Below are 17,991 nucleotides of genomic sequence, written 5' to 3'. Positions count from 1 at the left end.
TCTCATTTCAAAGTTTAAAGCAATATATCATATATATAAAAGTAAGGTTTTGGTCTCTCCTTATTGGTTGATTTTCATTTAATGTTTTCTAATTTTTTTTTATTTTTTTATTTGCTTTCTAATTGCTTTAAACAATATTTAAGATCCAATAAACACAATACATTTAACTCACACATTAAAATAAAATTATAACTGAAAATAAAATAAATTATGCATTAATCATATTCTACCACTCAATTTTATTCAAACACAATAAATTACTATTGTAACTCCATAGTTCTAAATGTAACTTCCATCATTTCTTATCATATAAATAAGCATTCTCTCAATCTATCATTCTCTCATATTGACATTCTTTTACTATCTCATTTTCACATTCTCTCATTCTCTTCTACAATACCTCAAATCATTTTTCATTTTTTTTTGTTATTTTTGATTTCTTATTTTTGTTGTATGGGTTTAAAAAAAAAATGAAATATCATTGTAAATTGTTAATGCTAAATTTTAATTTTAGAGACTACATGATATATATTTTACATTGTTCTTATTTTAAAAGATTTATCTCCTTTATCTAATTTGGATTATTATCTTATAAGTAATCATTCTCTCTTCCTCTCCCACCAATATCAAATGTTGTTATATCTCATATGTGTTGTAAGAGTTTGATTCTATATTTTAATTTAGAAAGTATTATATATATATAGATATTACATTGTTCTATTTTTTAAAGATTCATCTCCATTATCTAATTTGGATTACCATCTTATAGTAAACATTCTCTCCTCCTCTCCTACCAATATCAAATGTTGTTATATCTCATATGTGTTGTAACTTGTAAGAGTTTGATTCTATATTTTAATGTAGAAAGTATTATATATATTTAACATTGTTTTCAATTTTTATTTTATTTATATAAAAAAATATTTCTTTTATATTTCTTGCCTTTCTAATCTATTCATATTTATTTTTTAAATTTGCATAGTTAAATTTAAATTCACATATGTTGGTTTTAACAAAACAATCAACTTTATTTGAGAATTAGATGTTCCTATTCATTTTTAAACGATCAATGTGTAACATATAAGCATTTTGTCTTGCAATCACAAGTTCCATTTCCATTGCTTAACTCCATGGTTAAACTATAATATATGTTGTCCTATTTGTAGGAATAACAACATACTTATTTAATTTATTTAAAAGAGCAGATGATTAAACGAAATAAACATTTCTCCAAATTTTATAATTCAATCAGTGAGTGTACTTATTACTTTGAAAAACTTTTACATTGAAGTTCATAAAATCATATAAGAAAACTAAAATACTATATCACTTCAAATTTGGAAGGAAACACTTGGTATTCCTTTTTAAAAAAGTCAAGACACATATAAAAATTTATTAATATTTAACTCACTTTAAAGACATTAAAGGTCATTTAACTCAAAAATAACTTCTATCCAATAATTTCATACATTCCTCCCACAAATAAAAAAATATATATATATGTTCAAGATTGTATTTAAATATTACATAATTTTTTAGTTAGCTAAATTTATAGTCACATATATACAATATATATACATAAGAATTTATATTACTTATTAACACCATAATTCGACCCATTATTTGCTTAACTCAATATTGGTTTCAAAGCCAACTAAATAAAAACAGAAACGATCTTATTGATATTAGACCAAAACATGGGCATACAAACATAATCACTTACACGGAAGATATTTTTAAAAAACAACTTATTATTGCAACATCAATGTATGAAGGGTTTACATAAACAATTAATTAGAAAATCTATAATACAATAAATGTATTGGAAACAATATCAGTCAATGATAAGATTGGATCCTCAAAAGTAAGAAACAACAACTTCATAATTCATAAAAAATAAACGCCACAATTATACACATATGAACGATATGGTATAAATATATAGTGTATAAATAAAAGTGACGGGAAAGCCTGTATATGCCTAATTAAAACGAAATAAAAAAAAATGAAAAAGATAAAAAAAAAAACAAGAAAGTGCCAACTACACCACAACCCACGCGTTGCGTGGGGAAGCACCTAGTAAGCATATAATCTTAAGTTGATTCGGATAAACCAAAATGTCTTAGCTTAAAACCGCAAAAAAAAACATACTACACTATAAACTATACAAGTTTTGAATTACTTCAGTTGATTATAATCTATTACATATTCTAATTATTATTACACGGTAATAACATCAAAATTAGAAGTATGTGACAGAAATGGGAAAACTAGTGTGAAAGCTTGGTGTTATTTTCTTTATTAAAAAAAAAAATTTGTGAAAGAACTGGATGTCTTACTCGCAAAGTATCACGTGATGATGATACACGTTCTTTACACGTTGTTCGGAAGAGATATTCGATCCGGGGGAATAAAACTCAAAAACTATATCTGATCATATCTATACTATTAAATCGGGAGACCAAAAATACTAGCTGCCTTGACAAATTTGGTACATACAATATGGTCCCTTCGCGTATATTTCAAAAGCACTCATAAAAATTATGGAAATTTATGTATGTATCTACTCCATTATACACACGAACATGCAATGTCTGAGAACTGTTGTCCATTTTAGATAAGAGATCGATTCTCATGTGAGAGATTCTTCTCATTGGTCCCTATTTTACTTCCGAACAGAAGTCAATAACATATATTTAATATGTCAGAATGTGTATGTATTATGTTAATACATATGTATGTGGATATATGTAATGTATGATGGTATCTATGTGTGTTTTTTTTTGTCGACGTATATGTTATGTACTTATGTGTAAAGTACAATATACGCCTTTTGTTTCTGAAAATTTTGAAATGTTTTCCAGGGAGAAAAGTCAATAAAAACCATAAAAGTTACCCGTTACAAATTAAATTTATGATTACGGTAGTTTATCGGTTTCCAAAAATCTCTGCTTATTACAGATTACATTAATTAGATATGTTTCAAAGACTTGACGTCTCTAACCAAAAAGAAAATGACATACAGTATTGAACACATTTTTTTTATATTTGGAAAAAATGATTCGATCCAAATATTTGGATAATTGGATCAATGAAAGATACGATACTTTGATGCTTGATTGGGATTAGAATTACACAATAAGCGTTAGGGATACGTTCTTGAGATAGTTAGTACTATTTAGTTAAGCAGTCGAAGAAGAAAGGAATGTTATCTTTTGTTTTGGTAAACAAAGGAATGATATCTTAATGAATAGATTGGAAAATATTCTCCTACCTTTTTAATATGCAGATTTCGTTTGAAAAACTTTGTTATCTAGATTAGGTTGCCAATTATTAAACATGTTTATTTCCTTTTATGCTGAGAACAAGAATTGTCAAAATACTTTTTTTGCCTTTTTTACCTTGCTAGCATCTTCTTTTGAGTTTTATATATGGTCTTTGACCATTAGTTTTTGAGAAGAATACAAAGATCAATGTCTCTCTTTTTTGTTGTCAACTTCGGATTAGTTTGAAAGTTGTGAACTAAGATTTTCCCAAATACATAAAGATGAGTTTCAATATGATTAAACAAACAGGGGAAAAAAAAAAAGCGTGAGCGGCAGGATTCGAACCTGCGCGGGCAAAGCCCACATGATTTCTAGTCATGCCCGATAACCACTCCGGCACGCCCACGAAGACATTGTTTTAAGCTCATTTGACACTAAGACTAGTTAAATTTACTAGCAAATTTCATAACGTAAATTGACAAAGAAAGGCCCTTCAAAATTGGAGAGGTCAGAAGAAGACCTGATCACTTGTAACTTCCGTGAGAAGAATATAAAGAATGTGGTCCACTTCTGACAATTAATGAAGCATCGGAACAAAAGGAATACATAAAAGAAGACTCTCAACAAGTCTTCTTGTGATGTAACAGTTCCGTAGCCTCATTCTGAATCTTAATTGGATCAAAGTCAAAGACTTCCTTCCCCACACTTTATTCTTCCCAGAGCTGCACAATCACAGAAGTTCACAAAATGGAAAGAACATCAAATGTTGAATCTTAGCATCTGTGAAAGAAGATCTCCTTATAAGCATTTTTTGACTCTGTTTTTGAGACTTCTGTATGAGTTTGGGAATCTGACATGCAAAACCACTTGCATTCTCCGAAGTCAACCCTTATAAAACGATATTGTGATCTAAATCTCGAAATTCTCGGAAACAAACACCTTGAATCACACAAAATCTACCTAGGTGAAAGATGAATTCTGGTTTACCGGTTTGTTTCTAAGATAACTACAGTGTTTATAGCTGAGTTACAGTGACGGTCCTTTTCGTGATTCTGCGGCGCTCTTGAGACAGACAGAAGAGAAACTTAATAAGCTCAAAACTTATTAACTATGGTTGTCAATCCATAGTTACATCGCTTTTTATTATTCGCAAATTGACCTAAATCCAAAAACTAGTCCACTTTTGACCTAGTTTCCTTATTTTTTTTAAAAAGAGGATTCTGTAAAAATTTGGATAATTTTAGTACAAAAAAAAAAAATCAAAGGTGAAGGTCACAAGGGAGCCAAATGTTGTTGAGTCTTGAGTCTCCAGTCAATGACACTGTCCGCGTCTATGTCCTTGTGGAGTATTAGCTTCCGGTTCGGGAATACCGAAACAACTTCGGGCATCACTATAATACAATTTCAAGTAGAGAGGAACCAAAAAACAAACCGAATAACCATTACTTATAAAATCACACATTATTGGGGGTTATTGGTTTAAGATTTGAATAGAGTTTTAATGATTTGAAATGTTATGTAGAATCTGTTGTTATTAGATCAAGATTTTATTAAACTCTGTTAAAATTTAGTGTTATTAGTGTGTGATTTGTAAAAAGTCATTTAAAATCTTAACAAATATGGGTTATTGGATTCAGACTTTTATAAAGTCATTAAAAGTTTTGTGTTATTCAATTAAAACAAAAGAATCTAGGATTGTTAATGAGTTCAATTATTATGTTATTGGTTCATGTTTTTAGTTACTTTCTTTACAAAATAAAGTCATGGAAAGTATCATAAAAATACAGGGATTGTTTGGAGGACTTTACAAGATTTTAGAAAACTAATCAACAAAATTCTCTATCAATCTTTAACAATCTTTCACTTATTTATTTTTAATGATTTTGTTGAACTCTTCAAGAATCTTCATAAATCTCAAACCAATACCAAAAGACTAATACATCCTTTTCAATTTTAAGGGTAATCAACTACGTTATGTAAAACAAAACTCAAAACTATTTTGTAACATAGGCATATATATATATATAGTGAATCCTATTTTGATATCGCAAATTAAAAAAAAAAAAACCAAAAAAAAAGTTTCGAAATTTTTACCTGAAAGCTTCTTGCTTTCCTCCTCAGTGAGCAACGCGGTGAATCCATCAAAGGCCAACCCGAAGTTATCGACAATTAGGCTCGGCAAGTAACTGATTAATAAAATATACACATCAAGTAATTAGATTTTATAAAGCAGAAATACTATGATGAGTATCTAAGGCCGGTTCAATTAAATGAGAGACCCTGGAACCCGGGACCTAGATATGAAATAGTTGTTGAGTCTTTTTCCGAGGTCACTATGAAGCAATGAGTAATGGTGGCGTCTAACAGTGGCGTAGTCGCTGTTTGGCGACAATGCTCCCATGTAAACGATGTAGACCTGCATTCTATTATCCACCCGTAATTACCATTTAAGATGTTATGTTATAAATTACAATTTATAACCTACAACAAATTAAAATAATCAATAATTTCAATATATGTTGTATTTGTATCCGTCCATACATTTCTTCCACCTTGAATGGCTTGCGAGGAGGTAACCATCAGCAGGTCTTTCTTTTCTAACACCCACATGCTACGACGGAGAGTAAATTCCCTAGCAATGCTACTTTTGTTGAAACTCTCAGCTAACGAGATCCAGACTTCTCTAAAAGTATTTACGTTGTGAACATACCCGAGAACTTCTTCAGACAGAGTACCAAATATCCACGACCGAATGAGTTGATCTGTGCAGAACCATGCTTCATACTGTGGATTTGGAACCTCTTCCCCGTTTGTTGTGAGGCTGGTACGAGGTGGAGCTGTAACGGCGCCATTCACGAAACCAATCAGTTTTTGACATGACAAAAGTGACTCAAACTGAGACTTCCAGAGAAGATAGTTTGTATTGTTGAGCTTGATGGTGACACTACTCGTGACATGAATATTGTCCGGAAAAGGGTATGAAGTCGCCATTGATAGACCTGTGAAGATTTACAATGGCTCTGATACCATGAGAATAAAACAAGACTTTGAGAAAAACTTTGTTCTTTTATTATAAACTCTAATTATCTTTTACACTCTTGATTACAATGACTTATATAGAGGCAAAAGGAACAATTCATAATTTTAAAATTTCAAACTATTAAAATATATCTATAAATTAATAATTATTAATTTACACTATAAAATAATAATTATTAATTTATAGATAAATTAATATCACTATAAATTAATAAAATGTCTTGGTCCTAATATTATTAATTTATAGAGGTTTTACTGTATCATGTTTCTTCAACCTTAGAGGGGGGTATTGGTTTAGGATTTAGAAAGAATTTTAGATTTTATGTTTTTAAAAATCTTGCTGATTTTTAAAATCATAGAAAATTTAGAAAGTAAAAATGAAGGATTCTAAGAGATTGTTTAGGAAGTTTTTTTATAAATCTTGCTGATTTGTTTTTCCTAATCTTGTAAAATCTTTCTATTTGATGAAAGAGTTTTCATGACTTTTATTATGAAGGAAATGATATAAAATCCTAAACCAATAACATAAAATTTGAATTCATTAACAATCCAAGATTCTTTTGTTTTATTTGAATAACATAAAACTTTTAATGACTTTATAAGACTCTTGATCCAATAACACTAGATTTATCAAGATTTTAGATAACTTTTTACAAATCCACAACCAATAACACCAAATTTTTAAAGAGTTTTAAAGAATCTTGATTGAATAACAACATATTTTACATAACTTTTAAAGTCATTAAAAGTCTTTCCAAATCATAAACCAATACCCCCTCCTAAGTATCTCGTTCAAAAATATTATTTTTTTATTTTTATATATTTATTTTGTATAATAAACCATATTTTTACTATATTATTTAATCAATATAATCATTTTATTTAATAATTAATATATAATTATATTTATTGCGACATTGTATTGTGAGTGATATATCTTTTCTATAGTAATTTTCACTTGTTATATAGTATTTCCAATTTTATAGTACATATGACGTAATGCACCACATTATTGTATATTTATAATTGGTGGTTTGTCATCTTAATATTAATTTACTAGTTTTTTTTGGTATATTTCATCGAACGGANTAGCTTCCTTTATATAGTGAAACCCTAGAGCTTATGTTGGTTTACCCTTGCAGACTACACAACCCGGATCCTGTATGGGATACACACTAATATAAGCCCAGTTCATGGTTCAGACCAAATAAACCCTTATGAAGCAAACATTTACAACAAGATCTCTTTATAAGCATGTTCTGACTATGTTTTTGAGACTTCGGTATAAGTCTGAGAATCTGAAAAAGAGTAGTGTTTTGGTTCTTCGTTTTCTCCTACAACCGTATTGGGATGATTGTATTACTTTCAAACATTGCAAATTCAAGAAGCCAATTTATCACAAAATTATATACATAATACATGTGAATGAAGAGTTATAGACAGAAACAACAGTAAGAACCGAAGATTAGAGCTTTAAGTCGTAGCAGATCAATTCTTCTCTCCCTATAGAGGCGTTATTTGTGAATTAGGACCAGTCTGTTTGTAAGTGTATTACAGTGTTAATCGTTGAGTACAGTGGCGATCCTTTTCATGATTACGGGGCGCTCTTACGAAAGACATAAGAGAAACTCAATAGGTTTCAAAAATCATTAATTATGGTTGTTAAGGACTAACAAACGATAGTGTACGTTTTACATCTTTTTTTATAACTTGGTTTTTTTTTTTTTTTTTTTTTTTTTTTTTTTTTTTTTTNTATAGGAGGGTTCTGTTAAATTAGGATGTTATATTTCATAAATATGTATATGATTAGTACAAAAAATCAAAAGTGAATGGTCACAAGGGAGCCAAATGTTGTTGAGTCTTGAATCCCAAGTCAATGACACTGTCCACGTCCTTGTCCTTGAGGAGTATTAGCTTCCGGTTCGGGAATACCGAAACAACTTTGGTCATCGCTATAATTCAATTTCAAGTAGAGAGGAACCAAAAACAAAAGGATAACCATTACTTTAATAACTTTTACTCTAAAGACTGATAAAGTCACATATTAAAACTTGTACTCTAAACTCTAAAGACTGATATATCCTTTTCAATTTTTAGGTTAATCAACTACGTTCTGTAAAGTAAGAATAAAAATTATTTTCGAACATAGCCATACATATATGTGGGTGAATCCTCTGTTGATGATATCGCAAGTGTAAAAAAAATATAAAGTTTCCAAATTTTTACCTGAAAGCTTCTTGCTTTCCTCCTCAGTGAGCAACGCCGCGAATCCATTAAAGCTCCTCGCGTAGTGTCTGACAATTAGGCTCGGGTCGTAACTGATTTATAAAATATACACATCAAGTAATTAGATTTTTTAAAGCAAACATAAACTATGATGAGTAGTACATCTTTGAACAATGAATATATATACTGTTGTAATTCTCGCTCTAAAGCGGGATCTAGGTATCAAATAGTTGTTGACCTTTCTCCGAGGACACTATGAAGCAATGAGTAATGGCGACATATAACAGTGTCGTAGTCGCTGTTTGGCGGCAATGCTCCTTGGTAAACGATGTAGACCTGCATTATCCACCCGTAATTACCATTTTAAGCTGTTATGTTATAAATTACAATTTATAACCTAGAAACAAATTAAATTAATCAATAATTTCTATATATATTGTATCCCGACCATACCTTTCTTTCACCTTGATTGGCTTGCGAGGAGGTAACCATCAAGAACATAAACAAACACAAGAACACCGCGAATTTATTCATTTTTTTTTGTTTTTTTTTGTTTTTAGGGATAAGTTTGTTATTTTTGTGTTTGGTAGAGATACACAACGGGAGTGGTCTTTTATAGAAGAAACAAAACGTAACTAACAGAGAGTCTTTCATACATTGGCGTTTGCTTTAAATATAAGCCTTCAAAACGTACATATATGTACCACATACACAGTTTTTTAATTGAGAAGTTATGATACTAATCATATATATAAAAGTAGAGTTTCAGTCTATCTTTATTGGTCCAATTGGCAATGCAATTTTAACAAAAAAAAAATTATATTAAAACACAAATTTAAACAATTAATTTTTACATTTAACTCACATAATATAAAACTGAAATCTTTATAGCTTCTCCATATAAATTATGCATTAACTTTATTTCTCCACTAAGTTGTATTAATCAATTGTATTAAAACAAAACAATAAATTAGAATTGTAACTCTCATTTTTCTAAATGTAATTTTTCATCATTTCTCTTCCTATAAATACTCATTATCTTATTCTCTTAGTCTATCACTCTTTCATTCTCTCATCTTCTTCCACTACTCTCAAATCTCTTTTTTGTTTTGTTTTGTTTTTTTTTTTTTTTGTTATTGTTGTTGTATGGGTTATAAAAAATCAAATCAAATATCATTGTAAAAGCTTAGTTTTAGAGTTTGTATGATATGTATATCTTATATATTTATTTTAATCTTTTAAAATGTTTATCTCCATTTTCTATTTTATATTAACATCTTATAAGTCATTATTTTCATACTTCCTTACAATATTCACCACACAATAAGATCATAAAGTTGAAATGATCCATATGTAATTATCTATTATGTCTCTGGTTATCTCACATATTCATGTATCATTTTAAATAATTTATAAAGATCAATATAATATTTAAAGATCAATATAATTATCCATTTATCCATTTATAAAGACTATTTTGTTTTGTGATCCAATTGTTAAATCTGCAGAGATCAATATAATATATATATTTTTTTTTATGATTTGAGGTTTTTGAAAACAAAAAGAACATAATTAAACAATTGGTTTTTTGTGTCTTTAATCAAAATAAAAAATGATCCAAAAAACAAAACATATTCAACTGGAACTTAAATATAAAAATAAAATATAATTTTAAAAATATCATTTCACTAAATTCTCTAAAGATGAAACCATTAGTATGAAATCTAGCACTATAAATTAAATTGATGAGTGAAAACCAAAAAAATATAAGTTATCCTTGGGATTTTAAAAATTATTGAGATTGAAGAATTCATATAATTTTATAAGAAAACTAATTTAGTTTGTCACTTAAAAAGTAATATTTTTTATTTTGAAATATTATGTGTAAGTGTTGAGTTTATATCAACAAACAACCAAATCATGTGAATTTTGATTCAGCCACTTGGTATTCCTTTTATTTTAGGTTATAAAAAATTAAAATATTTATTTATAATTAAAGACATGTAACTCCATTTAACTCAAATGTAACTCCTATCCAATAATTGTACATTAATTCATTCCTCCTACTAACTTATTATCTTTCAAGAGAAATTATTTTTGGTTAAATTTTAATATTTTTTATTTATTTTGGTTGGCTAAACTTATATTCATATTTTGGTTGGCTAAATTAATATATTTCTCATGTAAAATTATTGTTTATAATATATTTCTCATTTCAAAGTTTAAAGCAATATATCATATATATAAAAGTAAGGTTTTGGTCTCTCCTTATTGGTTGATTTTCATTTAATGTTTTCTAATTTTTTTTTATTTTTTTATTTGCTTTCTAATTGCTTTAAACAATATTTAAGATCCAATAAACACAATACATTTAACTCACACATTAAAATAAAATTATAACTGAAAATAAAATAAATTATGCATTAATCATATTCTACCACTCAATTTTATTCAAACACAATAAATTACTATTGTAACTCCATAGTTCTAAATGTAACTTCCATCATTTCTTATCATATAAATAAGCATTCTCTCAATCTATCATTCTCTCATATTGACATTCTTTTACTATCTCATTTTCACATTCTCTCATTCTCTTCTACAATACCTCAAATCATTTTTCTTTTTTTTTTGTTATTTTTGATTTCTTATTTTTGTTGTATGGGTTTTAAAAAAAAAATGAAATATCATTGTAAATTGTTAATGCTAAATTTTAATTTTAGAGACTACATGATATATATTTTACATTGTTTTTATTTTAAAAGATTTATCTCCTTTATCTAATTTGGATTATTATCTTATAAGTAATCATTCTCTCTTCCTCTCCCACCAATATCAAATGTTGTTATATCTCATATGTGTTGTAAGAGTTTGATTCTATATTTTAATTTAGAAAGTATTATATATATATAGATATTACATTGTTCTATTTTTTAAAGATTCATCTCCATTATCTAATTTGGATTACCATCTTATAGTAAACATTCTCTCCTCCTCTCCTACCAATATCAAATGTTGTTATATCTCATATGTGTTGTAACTTGTAAGAGTTTGATTCTATATTTTAATGTAGAAAGTATTATATATATTTAACATTGTTTTCAATTTTTATTTTATTTATATAAAAAAATATTTCTTTTATATTTCTTGCCTTTCTAATCTATTCATATTTAATTTTTAAATTTGCATAGTTAAATTTAAATTCACATATGTTGGTTTTAACAAAACAATCAACTTTATTTGAGAATTAGATGTTCCTATTCATTTTTAAACGATCAATGTGTAACATATAAGCATTTTGTCTTGCAATCACAAGTTCCATTTCCATTGCTTAACTCCATGGTTAAACTATAATATATGTTGTCCTATTTGTAGGAATAACAACATACTTATTTAATTTATTTAAAAGAGCAGATGATTAAACGAAATAAACATTTCTCCAAATTTTATAATTCAATCAGTGAGTGTACTTATTACTTTGAAAAACTTTTACATTGAAGTTCATAAAATCATATAAGAAAACTAAAATACTATATCACTTCAAATTTGGAAGGAAACACTTGGTATTCCTTTTTAAAAAAGTCAAGACACATATAAAAATTTATTAATATTTAACTCACTTTAAAGACATTAAAGGTCATTTAACTCAAAAATAACTTCCATCCAATAATTTCATACATTCCTCCCACAAATAAAAATATATATATATATGTTCAAGATTGTATTTAAATATTACATAATTTTTTAGTTAGCTAAATTTATAGTCACATATATACAATATATATACATAAGAATTTATATTACTTATTAACACCATAATTCGACCCATTATTTGCTTAACTCAATATTGGTTTCAAAGCCAACTAAAAAAAAACAGAAACGATCTTATTGATATTAGACCAAAACATGGGCATACACACATAATCACTTACACGAAAGATATTTAAAAAAAATAACTTATTATTGCAACATCAAAGTATGAAGGGTTTACATAAGCAGTTAATTAAAAAATCTATAATACAATAAATGTATTAGAAACAATATCTGTCAATGATAAGATTGGATCCTCAAAAGCAAGAAACAACATCTTCATAATTCATAAAAAGTAAACGCCACAATTATACACATCTGAACGAAATGTATAAATATATAGTGTATAAATAAAAGTGACGACAAAGCCCGTATATGCCTAATTAAAACGAAATAATACAAAAGAGAAAATGAAAAAGACCAAAAAAAAAACAAAAAAGTGTCAACTACACCACAACCCACGCGTTGCGTGGGGAAGCACTTAGTTAAAATTAAACTTGTGTATTATTTCTCCTCATTAGCATCACTTTCCTAAAACCATAACGGTGGAGAGACATAATGTGAGAAATGGGAAAATTGGAAATAAATGATCACTAAAACTTTTTTTTGTCCATATACACATTTTTTTAAAAATGATCATTTTTACCTAAAATATCCATACAAATTAATAAACCGAAATTTAACAAGTTATAAAAAGTGAAATATAGGAAAATAAGTAGATATGCAATAATAGAGGTAATATAATTTTTTACAAAAAAAAAATGTATAAGTTATTTTTTTATGGATAAAATTTGATATAAAATATTTAGAAAACGTTTTCTGCTGTTCTGAAAAAAACGGATTATGTATTCTAACATTTTGTACATGTTATTCTAATTTCAGGAATAGTTTATGTTCTACATAGTTTAGTAGTCCGAAATTCTAAATTCTACAAAATTCAGAGTGTGTATTCTACGGTTTACTCTATGTTCTAAACTTTTTAGTACAATCCTTCTACGATTTACTCTATGCTCTGAAAACGTTAGAATATGTTTTATTCCTTTTACTCTATCTCTGAGAAAATTAGTAAATTTCTACTACGAAAAAAAAGAACATATACACTGAAACTTTTAGAGACCACTAAATTAAACTTGTGTATTATTTCTCCTCATTAGCATCACTTTCCTAAAACCATAACTGTTGATGCGAGATTTAGCACTTCTGACATACCGATCTGAGCCAAAGGCATACCAATTATGTAAACCGGGAATTCGCTCGGACAGCGAGTTGGGCCTTCAAATGAGGGCCCAATGAAGTTGACTGGCCCGACGAGAGCAATCAGCCGACTTCCAGAGATCGCCTTGCAAGAGAAGAAACTTTCCTAATTTTAATTTAAATCATTAGGAAAGTAGACATTTTTTGTAAACTAGGCCAACATATAAATATAGGAATATCCCACTCCTTGTAAATCATCCAGCAATTAATACAAAAACTCTACTTTTCTAAAGTTCTTGAGCAAAAACCCTAATTTGTTCCTCAAGAGATTTTAATTTCCTTTTATCTTCTAACTTTGATTCGATTTTAAGAGAGAGTTCCTTATTGAATTTGTTTTTGCTCCGTTTTTGGAGAGACATAATGTGAGAAATCCGACAAAAATAAACCCTACATTTCTCTGAAACATCATAGAGCAATAAAACAACTCAAACATAAAATGAAGAAACGTTACAACGACAATAAAGATTTATTTGAGATGACGATGGTGTAAATTAATCATGACTCATCAACAACCATTTCGTAAACAACAATGGGACTTCTCACTTTATGAGTACCGTCAAACCAAATTAGATTTGCGGACGAAGGGACTTCCGAGTCGAGGTCCCTGCCTGTAACAGTGACCGTAAAAGATTGCTTCTCGTTCACTGTCTTAAAATACAGAACACTAGGCGTGACCTTGACGCTAAGCTTAGATCCGTGACCTGCGACGACCTTTGATTTATACGTTGAGTTTGGCGTGCCAACATTGGTCAAGGTTCTGCTGAAAGTTACAGTGAAGGTGCTAGCGGATCCTGACAATTTAGCCGACATTGAAGGATAGTTAAGGTTTCTAGGCAAGATTTTGTTTTTTTTGGAGCACTTGACGTTATCACCCGAGATGATTTTAAGGGTCTTCGAAGCGTAGTTCATGCCACAGAGGAAGGCTATGTGGTCAGCTTTGTCCAATTCATAGACAAGTCCAGGATTTAAAGCGGCTATCGGGTCGACATGGCCAGCTCCATAAGAAAACTCGGTCGATGCGATGCCACGTCCCTTAGCTTTTACGGACCAAGCTGAAAGATTAGTTAAGATAACAAAGTGTCAACAAAGGTTACTTGTTTCACAAGAAAGTAAAAAATCGCATAGGGTTATTGATTACCAGTTGTCATGATGGCAGATTGAATCATGGAAGGTGACCATTTAGGGTGAAACGTCTTGACATATGCAGCCACCCCTGCAACGTGCGGACAGGACATTGAAGTTCCAGAGAAAACAGAGTACTTTACATGTCTGGTGTCATCTTCGGACGGTTCACCATCAGGTGAAAATGCAGCAAGGATCTCCACTCCTGGTGCTGTTACATCCGGCTGCAAGTCATCCACCATTGTCTCTGAGACCGAAGATATAAAAGAGACCGAGAACATAAATGTGTTGTATAGTTTTTACCTTGAGAATATCAACAGCGATGGTGTTTGGACCGCGAGAAGAGAAGGAAGCGATAACAGGAGATGTCTGATTGAAGATTGTTTCCGTTTTTAGAACAGCCGCTCGTGGAGAACTGAGAAAACAAACACAAATAAATTTTAGGATAAAGATGGACAATCTGGAGCAGATGTAAAGAGCATAGCGAAGATGATTGTTTACTCTTCGGACTCAATGTAAGAGACGAGAGACTTCATGTCTTTTGCATTTAAACCAGAGGCAGGTAAATGGTGAGTGAATGCAACGTCTGGTCTAGGGGTTTTAGAAATGATTGCAATAGCTCCAACTGATTTAGCTATCTTGAAACCACTCGGACCATCACACACTAAGATCTTTCCCTTCACACGACTTTTGTTTAGACACGATGGCGCGCAAAGCCTGACAGAACAAAATTGAGCTCATTACATTGTTTAAATACTAAGTCGACACTGTCATCGTCACAATTAAGACTATGTTTTGTAGAGAGAAATTTACCCTGCGGTTTTTGCGGAACAACCAGAGGAAGCTGCAGATTTACCGTACACTAGAGGGTACTTTTTTCCTTTCATATCGAAAGCATTCACTGACTTCCCCTGTTACGAAAAAGGAACAGAGAAGCTTGGTATAAAAAAAGTGTTACTTGTTACATACGACAAGTGTTACTTGTTACTTACGACAAGTGTTTTGCCGTTTCCAAGAACAACTTTGGTGATAAACCCACGGTTCGTGGTGCTGGCTGCAACGGTTAAGATCCATGGCGCGACATGCGAGACTGTGTTGGGATTTGGACCGCTGTTACCCGCAGAACTTACGGTGAGAATACCTTTATCCATAGCGTGAAAAGCTCCGATCGAGATCGGGTCATCTTCGAACATGGACGGGAATTTAAATCCAATAGAGATGGTGATGAGGTCCACACCGTCAGCAATAGCGTCATCGAACGCAGCCAGTAGAGCTTCCGAGCTACAACCTGTATCGGTGCAGACTTTGTAAGCGGCGATTCTAGAGGCCGGAACGCCACCTCTTACGGTTCCATTGCCGATTCCAAAGAAACTCGTGTCCATGACTGCATTTCCAGCTGCTGTGGAAGCCGTGTGTGTACCATGCCCTGAAATGTCCCTAGGACCTTCGCTTGTGTAGTCTCTTGCCCCAATCAACTTACTGAAACATTATATAAACAGATCAACAATATGAACTCTTTATTTTGTAACTAACATATTTTACGTCAAAAGATTAATCTTTTAATTAAGAGAAGAAATAGTTTAAGAAATACTTGTTGCAACTGAAGTTTTTGCCGCCGGAACAAACACCTTTCCATTTCTTTGGAGGAGGACCAAAGCCTTTGCCAGAAAAACTCTGAGATTCCGGCGTGATCCCACTGTCGATGACTCCGATAATTGTATCACTTTCCACGGTAGGGTTCCTCTTTGTCTTCTTTCCTTACTTTAATCCCATGAAGTCCCAAGATGTTGTTGTTTGGAGTTGTAACATCTTGTTTGGGAACACTGACACAACGCCCTCCATTTCTAATGAAAACACAAAAGGGCTTTTCTTTGATTGTTTAACCTTCAAAAATTATATTCAACATGTGTGTCAAAAAATAGTAGAATACTCACCGGCAATTCTTATACGTTCTGATTCAGTGAGCCTGGCGGCAAAACCGTTGAAACTCCTCTTGTAACTTCTCACCAAACGACCTTCCATCGAACTAGAAAATATATCACTTATTAAAACTTTATAAAAAATAGTTAAAAGAAGTTGATTATATAACTAAGGTAATATATCGCACATATATGCGGGTTATTGTTTAGTTAGTTATGTTAATTAATCAGAAAATTATATATAACAAATAATTTTTGTAAATGTCACTAAATTTTTTCACACTTTTATTTGTCCAAACAATAAAAAGTAACTACAAAAATGAGCAATAAACAAAGTAAAACTCTACAAAATATAAACAAAAAATAAGTAAAATGTAGAAGCAAAATATAAACAAAAAATAAGCAAAACATAAACAACCAAATTAGATGTATGTATATTTATTACAAATAAAAGTGATTTTTGAGTGAATTATATTATCTCTTAATATATGTATCTGAGTTGCTATAATATGTTGTATTTTTCTATACAATTAAATTATTTAGCTTAATATAGTTAATGATGGGTATGAGAAATAAGAAAATTAATAGAAATTACACATCTCAAGAGAATAAATGTCATGTTGATTTCACCAACAGTCTCGCCAATGGAAGACCACAGCACCTCTCAGCAACCTGTGATGCGAGGTTGAGAATCTGTGCATCACTTTGTAGAGTTTGTTCTCCGACTTTCTTTCAGCGATACATGACATCTTACATAATGTCATGGTGAGAGGTGCTTTAAACTAATAAATGTCATGTTAATTTCTGTAAGATTATTGTTACAAAAATTAACTAATTAAATCATACCTTTCTCCACTGATCCCTTGAAGAATACTCATATGATGAGACATTGGTATATAGTCTGCTCGAGATGAAAGTGAACCCATGTAGACTATATATACCTTCATAGAGATTATATAGCATCAACAACTCATCATCATGCAAGTCGGATATACGAATTAAAAGACGGGAATGAAAACAGAAAACGACAATTGTTTTTTTTTTTTTAACGGGTATATAGAGATCCCATTCCTAATATAACATATATATAATTTCGAAAACGATGGAATAATCAAGTTAATAATTTGCTATATGAAACCAAAAAAAATCCTAATAAACATTTTTGTGTTATATTGACTATAAGCTAAAAACTTGATTTAAAAAAAAAAAATTATTTTGCTACTTAGTTTTTTTTCATTTTCTTCTGAAAAAACTTAGTTTTTTTTTTCTTTAATGCAAAAGATGTATTACCTGTTGAATAAAAGTATCGTAATCGTCGAAAGAATAAGCAAAAAAAAAAAAAAAAAAAAAAAATT

At 29.9% G+C, this 17,991-nt stretch overlaps 1 protein-coding gene and 1 non-coding gene across 2 annotated transcripts in view; both read right to left on the bottom strand.

Moving 5' to 3' along the window:
- Positions 3,591-3,672, bottom strand: TRNAS-AGA. Its single transcript has one exon. It is a non-coding gene; the product is annotated as a tRNA-Ser (tRNA).
- LOC104736469 (subtilisin-like protease SBT4.12) overlaps positions 13,966-17,991 on the bottom strand; it is a 4,866-nt gene continuing 840 nt past the window's right edge. The window contains 9 exon segments of the mRNA XM_019237361.1: positions 13,966-14,647; positions 14,734-14,941; positions 15,021-15,132; positions 15,219-15,434; positions 15,531-15,628; positions 15,710-16,196; positions 16,309-16,561; positions 16,652-16,743; positions 17,483-17,577. Of these exon segments, the coding sequence (XP_019092906.1) occupies positions 14,091-14,647; positions 14,734-14,941; positions 15,021-15,132; positions 15,219-15,434; positions 15,531-15,628; positions 15,710-16,196; positions 16,309-16,561; positions 16,652-16,743; positions 17,483-17,577 (2,118 nt within the window). The 3' untranslated portion in view covers positions 13,966-14,090.

This window comes from Camelina sativa, chromosome 2, assembly GCF_000633955.1.
Source record: "Camelina sativa cultivar DH55 chromosome 2, Cs, whole genome shotgun sequence".
In the NCBI taxonomy this organism is placed as follows: Eukaryota; Viridiplantae; Streptophyta; class Magnoliopsida; order Brassicales; family Brassicaceae; genus Camelina; species Camelina sativa.
This window is presented reverse-complemented; position numbering and strand designations above follow the sequence as displayed.